The sequence below is a fragment of the Rhipicephalus sanguineus genome, chromosome 3, assembly GCF_013339695.2.
Source record: "Rhipicephalus sanguineus isolate Rsan-2018 chromosome 3, BIME_Rsan_1.4, whole genome shotgun sequence".
Classification (NCBI taxonomy): Eukaryota; Metazoa; Arthropoda; class Arachnida; order Ixodida; family Ixodidae; genus Rhipicephalus; species Rhipicephalus sanguineus.
Window position 1 is genome coordinate 64,459,267 of NC_051178.1, and position 16,191 is coordinate 64,475,457.

The window sequence follows — 16,191 nt, forward strand, 5'->3', positions numbered from 1 at the left end:
TCATGACACTTTAAGTCTGCGTCACGCGCATACAAAAATCCAGCTCCACTCACAAAAAGCGATGTAGCACAGATACGTAGGACCAGTGTTTTAATCAGAGAGACTTCTTATTGCTATAGCAATTATATGGACACTCTCGGCGGATTTTTGCCGTCGCCGTCATGTCCCGGGTATGTATATGTGTGTATATATAAATAAAAGCCACAAATAAAAATAATTCAGAAGAAAAAACTCCGAAGCTCTCGACCGGGGTTTCGAACCTGCGACCCCTCGCGTCGCACGTCGCGGCCTTAGACAATAGCGCCATGCCTCATTCGTTCTGCAGGGTACTAACGGCAGAATACAAACGAACGCGGCGTTGGGTGAAACGCACGGGACGCCAAACGCGCCGAAATTGACATTATGCTGGACGCGGGCCATGCTCCATCGTTGCCCGCGCTGCGTTTTCGTCGTATCGCTGGCGACCCACGCTTGTTTTCCGTTTTCGGGTTATAGTGACACGCCACTCATGGCCAGTCGGCTAGAGAAAAAAATAACGCCATATCCATGAAGTGAATGATAATTGAGCAGCTGGCTCGTAGATAATGGGGTAAACCGTGAGTGCTCCGTACAGTTCCTTTACTGTCATATAAAGACGTCACACGTTGTTATAGTAGCGATTGTGGTCAGGTTGTTGTCGAACCACAAGATGTCGCAGACTTTGCAGCTGTGGCCGAACGTGTGGTCGGGGAAATCGCGCTTGTTGCTGCCGTCGGCGCCATCCACTTCAGGTAGCAACCACTTTCGGCGCGTGGCCGCTGCATCCCGCGCCCGTACCTCCTCGAGGTTCTCTGGCCGCCGCTTCGACACTGCTTCGGCTTCGCGGGCTTGTATCTCGGGGTCCGCACAACGCTGACGTCTTTCTGCGGCCTCTCTCACCGCAGAATCTTGGCGGCGAGCCCGCGTGCTGCTGCCTTGCGAGCCCTCCGCTCCGCCGCCTTGTCTTCTTCGTTCGTCTTATTAGTATCGAAGCGCACTGCCGGAGTGGAGCGAGCGCCGCATGCTACAGTTGGCTATGCTATATGTGGTTTTGCCTGCGTTATTATCATCATCAAGGGTCTCGAAGAACAAGAGGAAGAAAACTTCTCTTTCGCGCGAGCGTGCGCATGCTACAGTTAGCTATGCTATATTTGGTTTTGCCTGTGTTAATGCCATCATCAAGGTGCTCGAACAAGAAGAGGAAGAAGACTTCTCTTTCGCGCGAGCTGCGACTGTAGCGGTCGCCTCTGGAACTAAGGTTACGCTCACGGCGCGGGACTTTGCCCCAGCTTAAGAACCTGGCGAGCCAGCTCCTAAAAGAAGAGCATCCCGTGGCGCACCGTAGCGCGAGCTAGTGGGAACGCTGTGGCCCTTGTAGACTAATACCACAGTAGGGAAGAAACGAGACGGCTGAACTAGAATCACAGTATATATGTTACAACGGGACCGGAATCCTGAGGCTAAAATTACTGCGCAAACGCACAAGACGCCCATGAAGAGAAAAAACGTACTACACAAGCGCTGACTAACAACTGCTTTATTCCTTTATACGCCAATGCATATATAAGCCCAAGGCAACCTTACCACACATGCGCACACACCAATATCTCTAAACCAAAACGTGTAACAAGGATGAGAGTGTATTGGATACGCGAAGGCATGAAATGAAATTATTTTCAGATGGGTGCAGGGACAAAGAAGTAAAGAAGAAATGAGGACAAAGATGTGCGTTTGCGCTGTAATTTTAGCCTCAGGGATATGTGCCAACTAGAGCTAAACGAAGTTTTTTTTTTTATCTTACGGACGCCCGCAGGGAACGTGAGCCGTGGCTTCACGTGCCACTGCCAAGCGCCTTCTTTATTTTCTTCCCTTGATGTCGCACGCTCTGCGGTTTTGTTTGCCGCCCAAAGGAAGGCGCGGCAGGGTCTTGAGACAACGCGAGCGCAAGAGTCCGAGAGCGGCTTGCGTTCTGTGCATGCCTCCTAGCGGTTCGCAAATTTCTTGGGTCTCCACTTTTAAAAGTGTCTAGTGTTTCGCCGCAGTTGGGATGCGCGCCTTCGACTTCTACTTTGGCATACAGGGCGTGGTCGACCTGTATGCCAGGATTAACTCTTGAGGGGGAGTTTTGTACGTCTTGTGCTTTCACCGCAAAGTCTCACGAAGGTCATTTTGCTGGCTGCAGTCACCGCGCTTCCGAAAGGGGTCATCTGCTAGCTAGAAGAGCCAAAGTAGGGGTTAATTGAAGTAACAACTGTGGCAGTTCGCGCTCGTCCTATGTATACCTGTGCGCTCTTGTCGTGCCTCATTCTTTGTTTTTGAGCAGTTTGCTGCAAGTGTCGAGCTGTGACAGTTGTTAGTTCGCACCGCGCCTTGTGTGTTTTCTTTTCCTGCGTCGTTTGTGCTTGAGCAGCGCGCAGCAAGTTTCTAGCTGCTTGCCGTTCTTCCTGTGACCTTCCAGTTTCTTGCTATCGCATTCATTGCTTCGCCCTTGAGGCGAAACTGTGACTTTTTGTCGTTGCCTCCCTTTTAGTTCTAATCACGTCTGTTTCGTTTATATCATGCCATTTAACAGACTGTGGTTTCTCGGGCTTGACAAGTATATGGAACTGTGATGTGTATTCCTTTACCTACATAATACTGACACGCAGCGTTACTCTCTGCAATAAATTCAATGCATAAAACAAGCAGTTCCACTGAATCTCTGCTGTTGGCGCTTCTGATTCCCTGCTGACGTTTCACATGGCAAGATGGCTCGATAGCCAGCAATGGCGTAATGAGAAATTAGCTTTTATTGTGATGCGCTGCTTGCATTGGAGTCATTCTAGCGGTGCAGCTTTTGAGGCAAGAGAGAGAGAAAGCGAGAACAGGAAAGGCAGGGAGGTTAATCAGACGAACGTCCGGTTTGCTACCCTGCACTGGGGATAAGGGAATGGGGAATAGAAAGAGGAAGAGAGGGAGAAGGAGATCACTGCATGTGCAAAGGGGTACAATCAGTCACTGAGGCTGGAGCTTCTCTGACCTACATGACATCAGCGCTCTGATATTTCATCGGGGAATCGCGGCGAGCCGTGGTGATTACTGAAGCGCTGAAAACACTGGCAGCTAGACTAAGGAAGGTGCTGGATCCGCGAAAAGAAATTTAATAAAACATTACGATGCTTCCTTTCTTTCTTGCGATTAGTCATGAGCCACTTTAAAATTCTGTTGCCTTCCTTCTAGTTGGAGTTTATTCCGCTGCAAAACTGGCTGTGTCCTCCACTTTCGCTGGTAAGCACCGGCAGCTGTGCGGCGCCGTACGTTTTTGACGCGTTCGGCTGTTGCGGCACGTTGGCTGTGAATACCTGCACCGACACCTCCTAGAACGTGAGCCGCGAACTCATTGCCCTACCCTCGGATTTTTCTCTCCCCATCCTGTATGGAGGCTACCGCCCCTCGCGGCATCCCCTTGTAAACACCCGAGCTGCCTCCGAGCATCTTCTGACGTCGCGTCGCCTGTCTACGGTGGCGAGCGCTCGCACACGGCGCCTGGTCGCAACACGCGCCGGACGCGTGGCCTCTGCGATCGGCTCCGGCAGGAAGCTTCTTATGGAAAAGAGAGCGATGTTCCAGACATGTAGTTAGAGGAGGCGTTACCTGCACCATCCTCAATATAGGTATCTTCTGCTGAGACACTTAAATATTCTATGGCTTTGCTTCGCGCTGCAACGATTCCTCGAGCATGTGACAGGGAATTGCTGGCTTTGTTCTTGTTCAATTTTTCTTAAATAATCGATGATGTTCTATAATTACCAGATGAGTAACATTGTCCCGTTTTGCTCTGGTTGCAGGCATGCCCGCTGAGACTACAGCTTCCATCTGCGAAGTGATCTTCGGTGGACTCCTCGAGAGGTTTCCTAGGCTCAAGCTCTGCTTCGCCCACGGCGCTGGCTCGTTTCCCTACACTGTTGGGAGGATACAGCACGGTTTCGATGTGAGTAGCTCGAGAGACGCTCTAAATCTCATACTATTAGCTTGTAGTGACCTGGTCCAATCGGTATATAGAGAGATAGGAGAGATGAAAGATCAGCCATTTTATTTTTCTTCTCAGTCGACTGTATTGATCACAACCACACCACCCCCTTCCACCCCGAAAGTTTTCTGCACCTCACGTGGTTTTGAAGTGCCTCCGGGATCGGCCCCCCTTTGACAGATCGACGATGTCATGTGATGACGCCATGATGTGCCGACAGTTTCGTGAAGTCGTGATGACGTCACAAATTTTTGCGACTGGTGACGTAGTGATTACGTCGTAATGTGACGTCATCACGAGATGATTTTTTTGCATCACTCATGCTGAAACCGACGGTCACTTTTCGCGTTTGATGAGTCATCTAAGGCTTTCGCCTTATTGTCCGGTTTAGTACCCTCCGCTACCCTACCATAAGACCTTGGACTGAAGCCGCAAACCTTCATGTGGTGTCTATGCACAAGTAATCGAGGTTGACAGTTTGTTGTATAGCCATACATGGAATGACGCTGCAGTAAAAGCGTCATTTCATGCATTTGTGCCTCTTTATTTCGAAAAGCACAGTGAAAGCTGCGAATAGCACAACAATACGCCACACGTCGGCGCGACGTCAACACGGCCGATGCGCTGCACTCAAAAGTCGAGGCACCCTAGGGCAGAAAGTTAGAAATAATCATATCTAATCCGAGGAGGTTAAACCATTTTTCGTATGTAAACATGAAATAGGAATAAAGCACAAGCGTTGTGTAGTCTCCACTTACCTGTACATAGAAATCAAATACGTGAAGATGCCAGTTCAGCTTTGTGTAAATAAAAATTTAGCGATGATATACGACAGCGTAGCCGACTAATAAATACGTTTTGTTTCTAACATTCTTAGTGCGGGCAGCTTATCCTTTAATCATTGACTCGACAGTAGAACAAAGTATGCGCTAACCCAAGAGATTTCTCGTCACTGCCGCAACCTTTTATAGCAAACGCGGCTGTTGCGCTAGCAGAAACACATAGCGCACTTAGGACCCCAAATGGCGCTTCACAAAACTTATAGGTGCTTCAGCAAACGTCTTCCATAAAAGGAAACACTATTGCACGGTGGTCTAGTGGTTATGGCGCTCGACTGCTGACCCGAAGGTCGCGGGATCGAATCCCGGCCGCGGCGGCTACATTTTCGATGGAGGCGAAAATGTTTGAGGCCCGTGTACTTAGATTTATAGGTGCACGTTAAAGAACCGCAGGTGGTCGAAATTTCCATAGCTCTCCACTACAATGTCCCTCATAAACACATCGTGGTTTTGGGACGTTAAATCCCAGATATTATTATTGCTATTTCGACCCTGTTTCCTCGACGTCAGTGAGGCGAACCTCAACACACCGCTCCATGTCTCTATAAGCTTTATAAATATAAGGCAAACACACTGGATCTCATCGGGTGGAAACGGAAAGAATGTTGCATGGGATACAAGACAGAGGCTTCGTGCGCTACGTTCGAAAGATTTGCGTAGTAGTCGCATTATGTGTACTTCTCATATTGCTTAAGTTCACACTGAAAAGCTTCAATACGTTTTTCTTCGCATGAAAATGGTTCGTTAGTGCATTGACAGAGTCACGGGAAGAACCACTTTTACCGTAAGTACCGACCAATACAAATGACATCTTTAGGGTGCGACTCATACGAAGCAATTTCAGAGTGACCATAATTTTTGTCACGAAGTCAGCACCAAGTGACCACCACTTTAGTATAATTTCCGGCTTTATTTTCCAATAACGCGCAGGAATAACGGCACAAATAACGTAAGTCGCTTCATTAAGTTTCCCTAGCATTTAAAACCACAAAAGCAGGAATGTACTATCGCGCTCAGTGTGAGCGGCACCGCGGGAGCGCGCGGCCAGGCGCACTGTATAAGGTTGTACAGTCGTGCCGATGGTGACAGGTTTCCGGCGACGGTTTGGCTGTTCCTGCGAGCGCGCATCGCCTCCACTTGCTCTCACGCTCGCTCTCGTTTTGCCCTGCCCTGCGGTGATATCAGCTTTGGAAGTGATAACTTCCATTGTGAAAGCAAGCAAGTGGGGGCGATGCGCGCTCGAAGGAAGAGCCAAACTCTCTCCCAATAACTCGGAAATATGCCACTATCGGCGCCAGTGTACAGCCTTGCAGTGCTCTCGGCCACGTGGTGAGCTCATACTGAGCCCGACAGTAAATTCGAAAGGTTGGAGACCGATAGTGTACAAAGAAGTTTTCCTTCTTGTTACCATTCCAACATAATTGATGCTCAGCAAAGTTAGAAATCGGGCTAGTTGGTTGTACATGTTGAAGGGGAATTACGCTACAGTTAACTGAGACTTAACAAAGCTGGAGGACGGACGAATGTGTCGTGTTCATTACGTTCGTCCGTCCTCTAGCTTTGTTAAGTCTCAGTTAACTGTAGCGCATTTCCCCTCCAATATAATTGATGCTAAGTTTTATTGAGATAGCATCTGTCAAAACATGAACGTGCTTCCATCACTTCATGTTATTCTGCTTTACGGATTCCATGCAACCCAGACTCGGTTAGCGAAACGCTGAGTGCGTGTAATTTTGAATTACTAGAAATTAGACGCGAGAGGAACAGAATAAAATACCAGATTTTTTAGGGTCGCACAAAGATTGATAAACGCGTGTGTGTATGAGCACCTGGTAAGCTTAGCAAGAGAATAAATCAACCGTCGGAGCTTATGCCACCCGCACTAACGTCTTTCGAAACAACACCGAGGGCACAGATTTTTGGGCGAGTTGGTTTTGCATAGCAGAACACTTAAAGAATACGTTTTTTTTTTTCGAATGAATTTGTTCTTTCCTGATGCTATTGAAACATGAAATAGACTTCCTGCGCATATTGCTGAGTGCACTGATGTAAAGACGTTTGACCCTTTTCTTGAAAGTTGGGTTTCTGGAAGTTCATTCGATGGCCTCTGGTTGTTTTCGTTTCTTGTTATGTCACTTGAAGATTTGATAATTTTTTAATGATATTTTGTTAAAGTTTGGTGTCACTGGAGGATTCCTTCCATATGAATTGTTATTTTATGTACTCCCGCCCTGTTATTACCCTCAAATGAGGGTTAACAGTGAGTTCAAATAAATAAAACTATAACTAAATAAACTAAGCAACACAAATGGTCGCACACGCATGTGTTTCTTACCCTAATAATATAACAGGTACGATGGCGTTTCCGGACAGTCTCCGTCGCCGCCAGCTGTTTAGGCAAGTGTAAGATTTTGCTTTCTTTTCTCATCTCTTCTCCAAGGTGCGACCTGACCTTTGCGCGGTCGACAACAAGATTCCGCCAAAAAGCTACCTGGGCGAGATCTACGCCGACTCGCTGGTGCACAGTCACGGATCCCTGAGGCTTCTACTGGACGTACTCGGGGAGGTAAATATATTCATTTGTATTCTTTGTGCTTTCTTTCTTAATTTTGAAGTTTTAATTCTTCAATATCAACGAATGCATGTCATGTCATAGCTCAGAAAACACAATAAAATGACTAAAGAAACAAACATAGTCTGTATGAGCGAGAAAAAAAAAAAGGTGTGTGTGTGTGTGTGTGTGTGTGTGTGTGTGTGTGTGTGTGTGTGTGTGTGTGTGTGTGTGTGTGTGTGTGTGTGTGTGTGTGTGTGTGTGTGTGTGTGTGTGTGTGTGTGTGTGTGTGTGTGTGTGTGTGTGTGTGTGTGTGTGTGTGTGTGTGTGTGTGTGTTTGTTAGGAGTAACATAACAGCTCACTTGCGGCTTTCTGTTCTGCGCAGTATGGATGCTTTTACAAGTATTTGGATTTGCCGAGGCCTTTAAGTTTTCTCACATTTCTGTTTAATGCGCTGCTCTATAGGCGGAATACACACATTTGTAGGCATGCGGCGGAAAATACGGGCCACTCGCTAAGGCATTAACTTAACGTCTCAATTGTCTATAGGTGTCGTAAGGGAAGGAAGCGAGAAGCTCTTAAGTGACGCACACGTCGGTTGTTTCGAAGAGTGGCCATTCATGGCGACACAGCTGTACGCTTGCACTTATCAGGCTAGAAAAATGGCGCTGCAAAAGGGAGCTGGCTTCTATAACGCCATCGGTTACACATTTATTTATAGGATTAGGGTTACGCTTCACCCGCTTTCGATTTATCTAACCGAAACCTAAATGTGTGTCGAGTGCATGCATGTGTGTCATAGTCAGAGTTGTAGGCGTTACCGAGAAAAAGTAACTAAATACGCTACTCGTTACGCTAACAAAAAAGGAACGCGTTACCGCCCTACGTTACCTCTAAAAAAAGGTAACGCGTTACCGTTACAGCTACTGAAAAAAGTAACGGACGTTACTTCTGCCGTTACTCAATAGTCAGGAGTTTTAAAATAACCTCATTTTCGCTGCAGGAATCCCAAATAACAGTTTTACAAAGCTACAATTTTACTGCAGTTACATGTGAGGGCTTAAAACTCTGTAGCACATGGTAAAGCCATTTTTCTTAGTGTGACAATAAACACAAAATGACATTTGAAAGAAAACAACACCAAAATGAAGAAAACAATAAAACTCTCAGCAAATTTACACTAATTCTGATGGTGTGCTTCTACTAACAAGACAGATGCTCAAATATTCATAAAGAAATTCTTAAACGGCTTAGTTCCGGGAAAATATTTACATACATATGCATTTTTCCCCTTTAACCTGTATAATTGCCGCAAAAATTGCGAACGTTTATGTGAAGGTGTTGAAGGTCAGCCTCGTTTGTGGAAAATTTTAATAACTCTAGAAACATGTACCCGCAGTTGCCAATAGAAAGAAGCAAATTTCATTCTGTAGACAGTTAACGCGCTAGATTATTGCAAAGAGAACATTCTAATAACTGCAGCTTGTAGAATTTGAGCAACAGCTGTGTTTCAAAGCTGTCAAGGGAAAGATTGCCTCACTTCTTAGTGAATACGTCCGCACCTACGCTAAATAGGCGCTCGACGGACGCTAACGCCTGGCAGGCCGAGAGCAGTCCGCCGCTGCGACAAACGAACGTCGAGGCGAGCTCTGCGATAGTAGCGCCTATATGAGACGGAGCTTTGTGTAAAACTCCTGCGTTAATTGGGAAAAAAAAGTAAAGAGTAACGCGACACCTCACGTTACCGAAAAATGTTAACGTAAGTACGTTACTAAGTTACCGAAAAGGGTAACGCGTTACCGGTAACGCCATTGTAACGCGTTACCGCCAATACTGGTCATAGTAGAGTGTACTACAGAACAGGGGAGTGCTCGGAACGGCCGCAGCAACAATGTACAGAAAGTACAGAAAGAAACGGTGTACCGACGAGCAGTGTCACGGTTATTTGCGCAGGAAAGCACAAGAAAAATGGAATAAGCTTTTTTTTTCAGTAGCTGTTTACGAATACCGTAGCAAGCAATTAGCCACAGCTCTAAAACGCGAGAACTTGTCTCTGACGCCGGCTCATCGGTTACGTTTTTGGGTGGCTTACCCAGTAGAAAGGATTAGCTTTGTCAAGTGTTCGTCATTGTAATGTGCCGCACAGCATTTTTTCGCGTAAGCCTTGCGTGGAGGCATAGCGAGCACGTTTACCTCAAAGCCTGTTAACGTTGTGGATAGCATTGTCATATGCGGAGAATTCTTCACGGTTGCCATCGTTGATATAACTGCAGAAGTCTTCGACGCGTTAACCCCCCCACTCCCCACACCCCGAAAAAAATTTCTGCCTACGCCACTGGAGCAGGAGGAGCGGGCTTTCTAGACCCTGCTGTACACTTTTTTAGGGCGACTACGGCAAGTAAAGTTGCCAGGTACTCACTACGCCATAATCATGATCAATTTACTGAGTAGGGAAGTTGTCATTACGCCATAGTTTATAATTATGCAAACTAGAAAGGTAAGCACGACGCGTGTTAAAGTAAATATGCGCCCCTATACGTATAGCTGCACACTTGACTATGTCGATGACGATGATGACGTTGAATTATAGCTGAGCCATTTGTAATGCGTGGGAAACTTAAACCACTCACCCGTTACGCAATTCACATTGCGTAAGCCCTGGTGTTATTAAATGCGAAGCATTCCTTAGCGAACCTCAGGCACTTTGGGCGTTTCTATCTATCTATCTATCTATCTATCTATCTATCTATCTATCTATCTATCTATCTATCTATCTATCTATCTATCTATCTATCTATCTATCTATCTATCTATCTATCTATCTATCTATCTATCTATCTATCTATCTATCTATCTATCTATCTATCTATCTATCTATCTATCTATCTATCTATCTATCTATCTATCTATCTATCTAGCCGCCTACGTCTGGGCGCTCTCCCGGTCGTCTCCATAGGTTGTAATATACCAAAACTTCCATAGCATAGGATGAGTGTACGACGAACACAATTCACTGGTGATGACAAGAATAACGCAAAATACTTGTCGCGTACGTCATGAAACCCTTTCCCTCAGTCACGTGTGGCATATACCCGCATACCAGAGTTCATGTTATGTGGGTATGTGCCACAGGTGATAACAGAGTCTCACTCAACGCAACCGCGAACATGCACATTGGCACGGAAGGAAAGTGATAATAATAGCAATTGTTGGGGTTTTTTGTCCCAAAACCACGATATGATTATGACAGACGCCGTAGTGAAGGGCTCCGGAAATTTTAACCAACTGGTATTCCTTAACCTGCACTGCAATCGCACTGTACACGCGCCTCTAGCATTTCGCCTCCATCGAAATGCGCCCGCCGCGGCCGAGATCGAACCTGTGGCCTTCGGTTCAGCAGCCGAGCACCGTAACCACTGCACCACAGCGGCCGACTCAAGGAAAGTTAGGGAGCTGAAGACAAAGCACCCCTGGAAGACGCTGGGCTACCATCCACTCGTCCACGTGGTCCACAACGTCGACCACCACGTGGATTACGCCAAAACCGGGGTCAATGCTTCTTACAATAACTCTGCCGAGAGGACCATGTCCCTCATGATTACCGGTGACTTCAGCATTGATTTATCAATACCCAACAACGCCTGGTTCTTATACGGCATGTAAGACGGCTTGGATGTGGACAGGGCATCACAAGACGTCGGTGCCACGTCCAGGAGAGAAGGCATCACAGATCATTTCATCGTAAAAGCCATCCGCGGTTTCCACCAGCTCTACTACACGGAAGTAACTGTACCACGAAGCGGAAGTAAGTGTACCACGAATTCCTACCAACTAGCACAAACCAGTATTTATAAGTCATAGTACTTATTTTCTCAAAAGACAAATACGAATTTTAGTGGGCTCAATGCTTTGTGTCAAGGGAGTGAGCACGATCTCAGAAGCAGCACGTCATTGAGTGTACTCTCTGATGTGCGAGACCGCTGTTCTGATAAAAAGATCGCCAGACCTGCGCGGAACATGCAGCACAGTCACAACGAAAGATGGAAGAGCGGACTTTGTAGAGCCCCTTCGAGAGTGTCTTGGGGCAATAATACAAGTACAAATGCAAGGTACCTACTACGCCATAAATCACCCCAATTTTTCTGAAGCAGAGAAGTTCCCACTATGCCATTTTTCGTCGTTCGTCGGAGTCTCGTGGTACACGCTACACATCTGTAAGGCATTATGTGCACTTTGTGCTGTGCCTGATGATGATAAAGAAATATGGCTGAGCACTTTGCAGTGGGTGGGAAGCAGTGTTGCAGAATGGGCGCCTCCATTCCATTTCAATTCCATTGCGGGGAATTAGAACTTGCCGCAATTCCATTCCTTTCAATTCCTCAGAATGAAAAAACTTAACCCGTTCGCACTCTGGAAATGGCCGGGCAGTTCAATTCCAATCCTGTAATTCCTCGACGTTGGAAAGGCATCTTGATAGTTTTATCGAGTTAAGAATGAACGCCCCATAAAGCTGATGTCATCAGATGCATTAAGAACTGCAAAAGTACGCAAAACAATGTTACCAAGGTCGAGGGATAGTAGCTTGGTGACATATCTCGTGCAGTACAACCACCCTACTAATTCCCATAGGGGCAGTTGTTCCGCTACCTATAGTATTTGCATTGTAACCATGTTTGAACGACTGGTGGTGTTTTAATATTGTTTATGCTTAAATGTGTTAATGCTAAAATGACGACATAGCGTATTTTTATGCTGACAAAAGTGGTATTCAAGAAAACTAAGCAGTTTTGCCACGCATCTGGAGCGGTCGTGAATATGGAGAAAACTAAGATTTGGTTAATGGGGAATAAGATCCTCCAGGTATGCTGGTATTAGTTGGAAGAGTGCACCGCTCGGGCACCTTGTGGCTTTGTATCGAATACGGAACACTGGGCCGCACTGCTCGTCAGCGCTCAAGCTTGTCAAGCGCCCTCGCAAGCATGGATGGGGTGAGGAGAACTTTCTGTGTTCGCCTGTGCGCAGGTATGCAATGTCTTCCTTGTCGCAAAGGGTATTTACGTGTGTCAGGTACTAAACTGATCGTGAGATAAAGATCAGGCTGTGCATAGAGTATTCGCCACTTTCGTGAGGGGGTATCAATGGGAACCAATGCGCAGGGGTAATTTGTTTCTCCCTTAGGTATCTACTGGGATAATGCATTTGTCTGTACACTAACTTACGCCTCGGTTTCTAGTAGGCGCGTTGCTTATAAATGTACCGTGCTTGTAATCAGCCAAGCCATTTTAAAAATATTGCTTTATCGTTAATTTCGAGGCTATGACTTACTAATGTTCGAAGTGTGAAAAACAGCACATAGACGAAACGTGCTCTATTTTCGGAAAAAGACGTAATTTCATTCCCATTCCATTCCGTGCAAAAGACGCTTAATTCTGCTCCCATTCCATTCCTTCAAGCGTTGTCCCCATTCCATTCCGGTGTCGCGAAAATGTGGAATGATTCCGGAGTCATTCCAATTCTGATGGGGCAACTCCGCAACACTGGTGGGAAGCATTAAACAACACACTCTTTGCGCTATTAGCATTGTGTGATGACTGGTTGTTATTTTACTATTCTGCCACGCTATATTACATATATTAACACGATTCCTTGCCCGACATGACGCCTGTATAGAGTATTTTTGCGAAGGAGTTACAAGCACCAGCTGTGGTGGAAGACCCGACTGCCACGCAGAGGACGCGGCTGGAAATCCCATCCGATCCTAGAAATTAGTTTCTCATTTAATTTTTAGATGCGAAGCATCTTATGGCGGAGTTCAAACTGGTGGTGGTGGTGGTGGTGGTGGTGGTGGTGGTGGTGGTGGTGGTGGTGGTGGTGGTCTGCGGCGTGATCACCCTTACTGTGCATGCGCACACCCTCTCCACACACTTCCTCTTCACTCCCCTTCCCCTCTGAAACGCGGGCTCGACATGCCGTAACGCTGCTTCACATCGCCTCATGGTCCCCTTTAGCGGGAGATGATGTGATTTTTTTGTTATATCACACGATAGCGGTCACGGACACCGGCGGCGGCGGACAACTATGGCGCCAAAAGCAGCTGTTGTGATCTCATAACAGCTTTCGCTGTAACAAACTTCAGTGCCGACAATGCCCTCTCTACGCTGGCCTGCGTGACAGGCGCGCAAAAGTCCACTTGCGTTAATATAAACATCTCTGGTTGCCACTGTTTTCGTTTTTCGCACAATTTCAACATATCTTTGCTTTGGAATTCCTGTCTGAGGTACGCGCTAATACTGTACCCTGAGATATGCTCACATTGGATGAGCTCAGTTCCGGATTGCGAAGTTTTCTCGGGAACCGAAAAACGATTGAAAAAATTGCGGTTTCACTCCGGAATGACATAATAGATAAAGTTTCGGTTACGAAGTTCGTTCCGGACGAAAATATCGTGTTTTTTTTCGGTTTTTGTTCCGTTCCGACACCCTGTGACTGTGTATATATCTAGGGAAACTTTTCTGAATAACGCTTAGTTGCGAGTAGCGCCTGTCCTGTGCATGTGTGTCCATTGTCCTATTCGAATTCGCGCTATCCAGTATTGGGGAATATAAGTACTACATATCAGCTTACTGCGTTTGGTGTTGGTAACACCTATGTTGCTGTTGGCATCGTTAAAGGGGTCATGAAGCACCCCTTGGGCTGATTGAAAAAACACATCCTGCGGAAAGCTGACACGGCTATGAACTGCTCTGCCAAATATTACAGTCGTGCGCCCCGCGTAATGGCCACAAGCGGAGCGCGAAGTTGCCGTTTCCTCAGGCACCCTCTTTTCAAACAGAGGCCGGTTCTCACTCTCGTCGGTGGGCGGGGCGTCTGTCCGCTGTACGTCGCAAGAGACATAGCATGCTTATTGGCCGATAGCCGACGTAAATCGAGAGCGGCGTTCGGATCAGATGCGCTTCTTGCCGCGGGGTGCCGCCACTTGCCGGCGCCGCACTCCTCAGTACACGGTAGCCGCACTCGCGCAAGCGAATCACAGCGGGAGAGCGATCGCGTTTCATGACGCGCGCTGGCGTAACTTCTTTCCCCCATGCCATCCCTCCCTGTCTAGCTTCCAGTGCGCTCGCCGGCACGAGAAAAGAGAGAAAGCGCTGGGAGCGTGCGCCAAACCCCCGTAACTCCGCTGATTCTTGACGGATTCGAGAAATTTTTGCGGCAATCGATTCAGGAGGCAGTACACTCCGATACTGAGGCCATTAGATCATTACTTGGAAAAATGGTTCATGGCCCCTTTAAGCTACTGTAAACAAATGCTTATATAATATATGTGCCACTCTTTAAAATATGTGTGTGCGTACACCATTTGCACATTTCTCTAGCGTCATTCCGTAACATTTCGCTCAAGTGTGAAAAATTGCGACACAGTCACCTTCCTACGCATGCTTCGCATAACATCGATTCCCACGGTACGTGAGATCTACCGATTTTTTTCCTTCCCATCTGTTTCAAATGGGTCATGAACCATCCCTCGGGCCTAGCGAGAAAACACATCCTGCGGATAACTTCCATTGCTGTGAAAATCGCAGCCAAGTTGTTCGCGGTAAGGAGAGCTTAAAGGGGTACTGACACCTTTTTTCGAAGGCGAGCTTACTCTGCCATACATATCTCCTATATGCAGAGACGGCTCTGAGCAAGTGTGAAGCTCAGCAAATGCTGATAAGATATTTTAATTTGATATTAAGGTCAATTTTTCCATGGCGCACCTACTGACATCGACACTAGCTTGACGTCAGGCTACAGTACAAATTCTGGTGACTTCACGCAGCAGTCTGGCTTGTTGTGATGACGTTAGGTACCGAAACTTCCAAGATGGCCGCTTGTACGTCATGAAAACTTCCAAAATGGCTGCTTGTGCGTGGAAACGTCACTCCATACTGTGCGAGCACGTGACGAGAAGCTCATACCGAGTTGTGACGTCAGGGTACAGTAAGAACCGAAACTAGCTTTTAAAAACGCATTGTAATTACTTTTTGAGGGCGCACTCGCGCTTAGCACTACCTTTTCTAGGCTCTTGAGGGCTTGACCTTTCATTTGACGCAAAAAAACGACAACTGAAAATATTCGCGTCAGTACCCCTTTAAAGCGGAGCGCAAGCTTTCCATTAGACAGTTATAGTTTAGCGGGCTTAGCGGAATAGCGGGCTCAGCGGAATAGCGGGATCGAAATGCGCATGCGCAGTACGCTAAACGCCCCGTAGCGTTTACCGTACGCACGCTGTTTTTCAGATTTAGCGTTACCGTGTTTGCGTAGTTAACGTAGTGTACGTAAAACATTGCGGCGGTTTTGGACGCCCGCTTCGAACTGAATTTCGCGTTGATGTGGATGGATCCACTTCTTTCGCAGCAAACTATTGTGCGAAATGGCTTCGCTTGCCTTCGATAGCTTCGACGACAGAGTATTACGGATAACTTAGATTAGTTTTTGAGATCGCTTCGCGTTTCGAACGGCCCTAGGCGTAACTAGAAGGTCGGTGTAAACAAGTCTGCAACATGAAAATTTTCGCTTTTGGTGCGTAGTTCATGTTTATTTACTTTTATTGACACAAAAAATGTAGTAATACTGCTGCGTGCGAGGATACAGGCGAGCATTCTCGGTTTTGTCCTTTTCACTTTTTTAACGCATTCACCCTTCGCTAGGTGGCGTCACCGACCCAGCTTGGGCGCGTAAACGCTATCCCGCTAAACTAAAACACGCTTTCCGCAACCAAAGTTTACGGCAC

General features: G+C 46.8%; 1 protein-coding gene across 1 annotated transcript in view; it reads left to right on the plus strand.

Moving 5' to 3' along the window:
• Nucleotides 1-16,191, plus strand: part of LOC119386686 (2-amino-3-carboxymuconate-6-semialdehyde decarboxylase) — a gene marked incomplete at its 5' end in the record, with an annotated part of 67,561 nt that overhangs the window by 46,702 nt on the left and 4,668 nt on the right. The window contains 2 exon segments of the mRNA XM_037653976.2: nt 3,846-3,988; nt 7,307-7,432. Of these exon segments, the coding sequence (XP_037509904.1) occupies nt 3,846-3,988; nt 7,307-7,432 (269 nt within the window).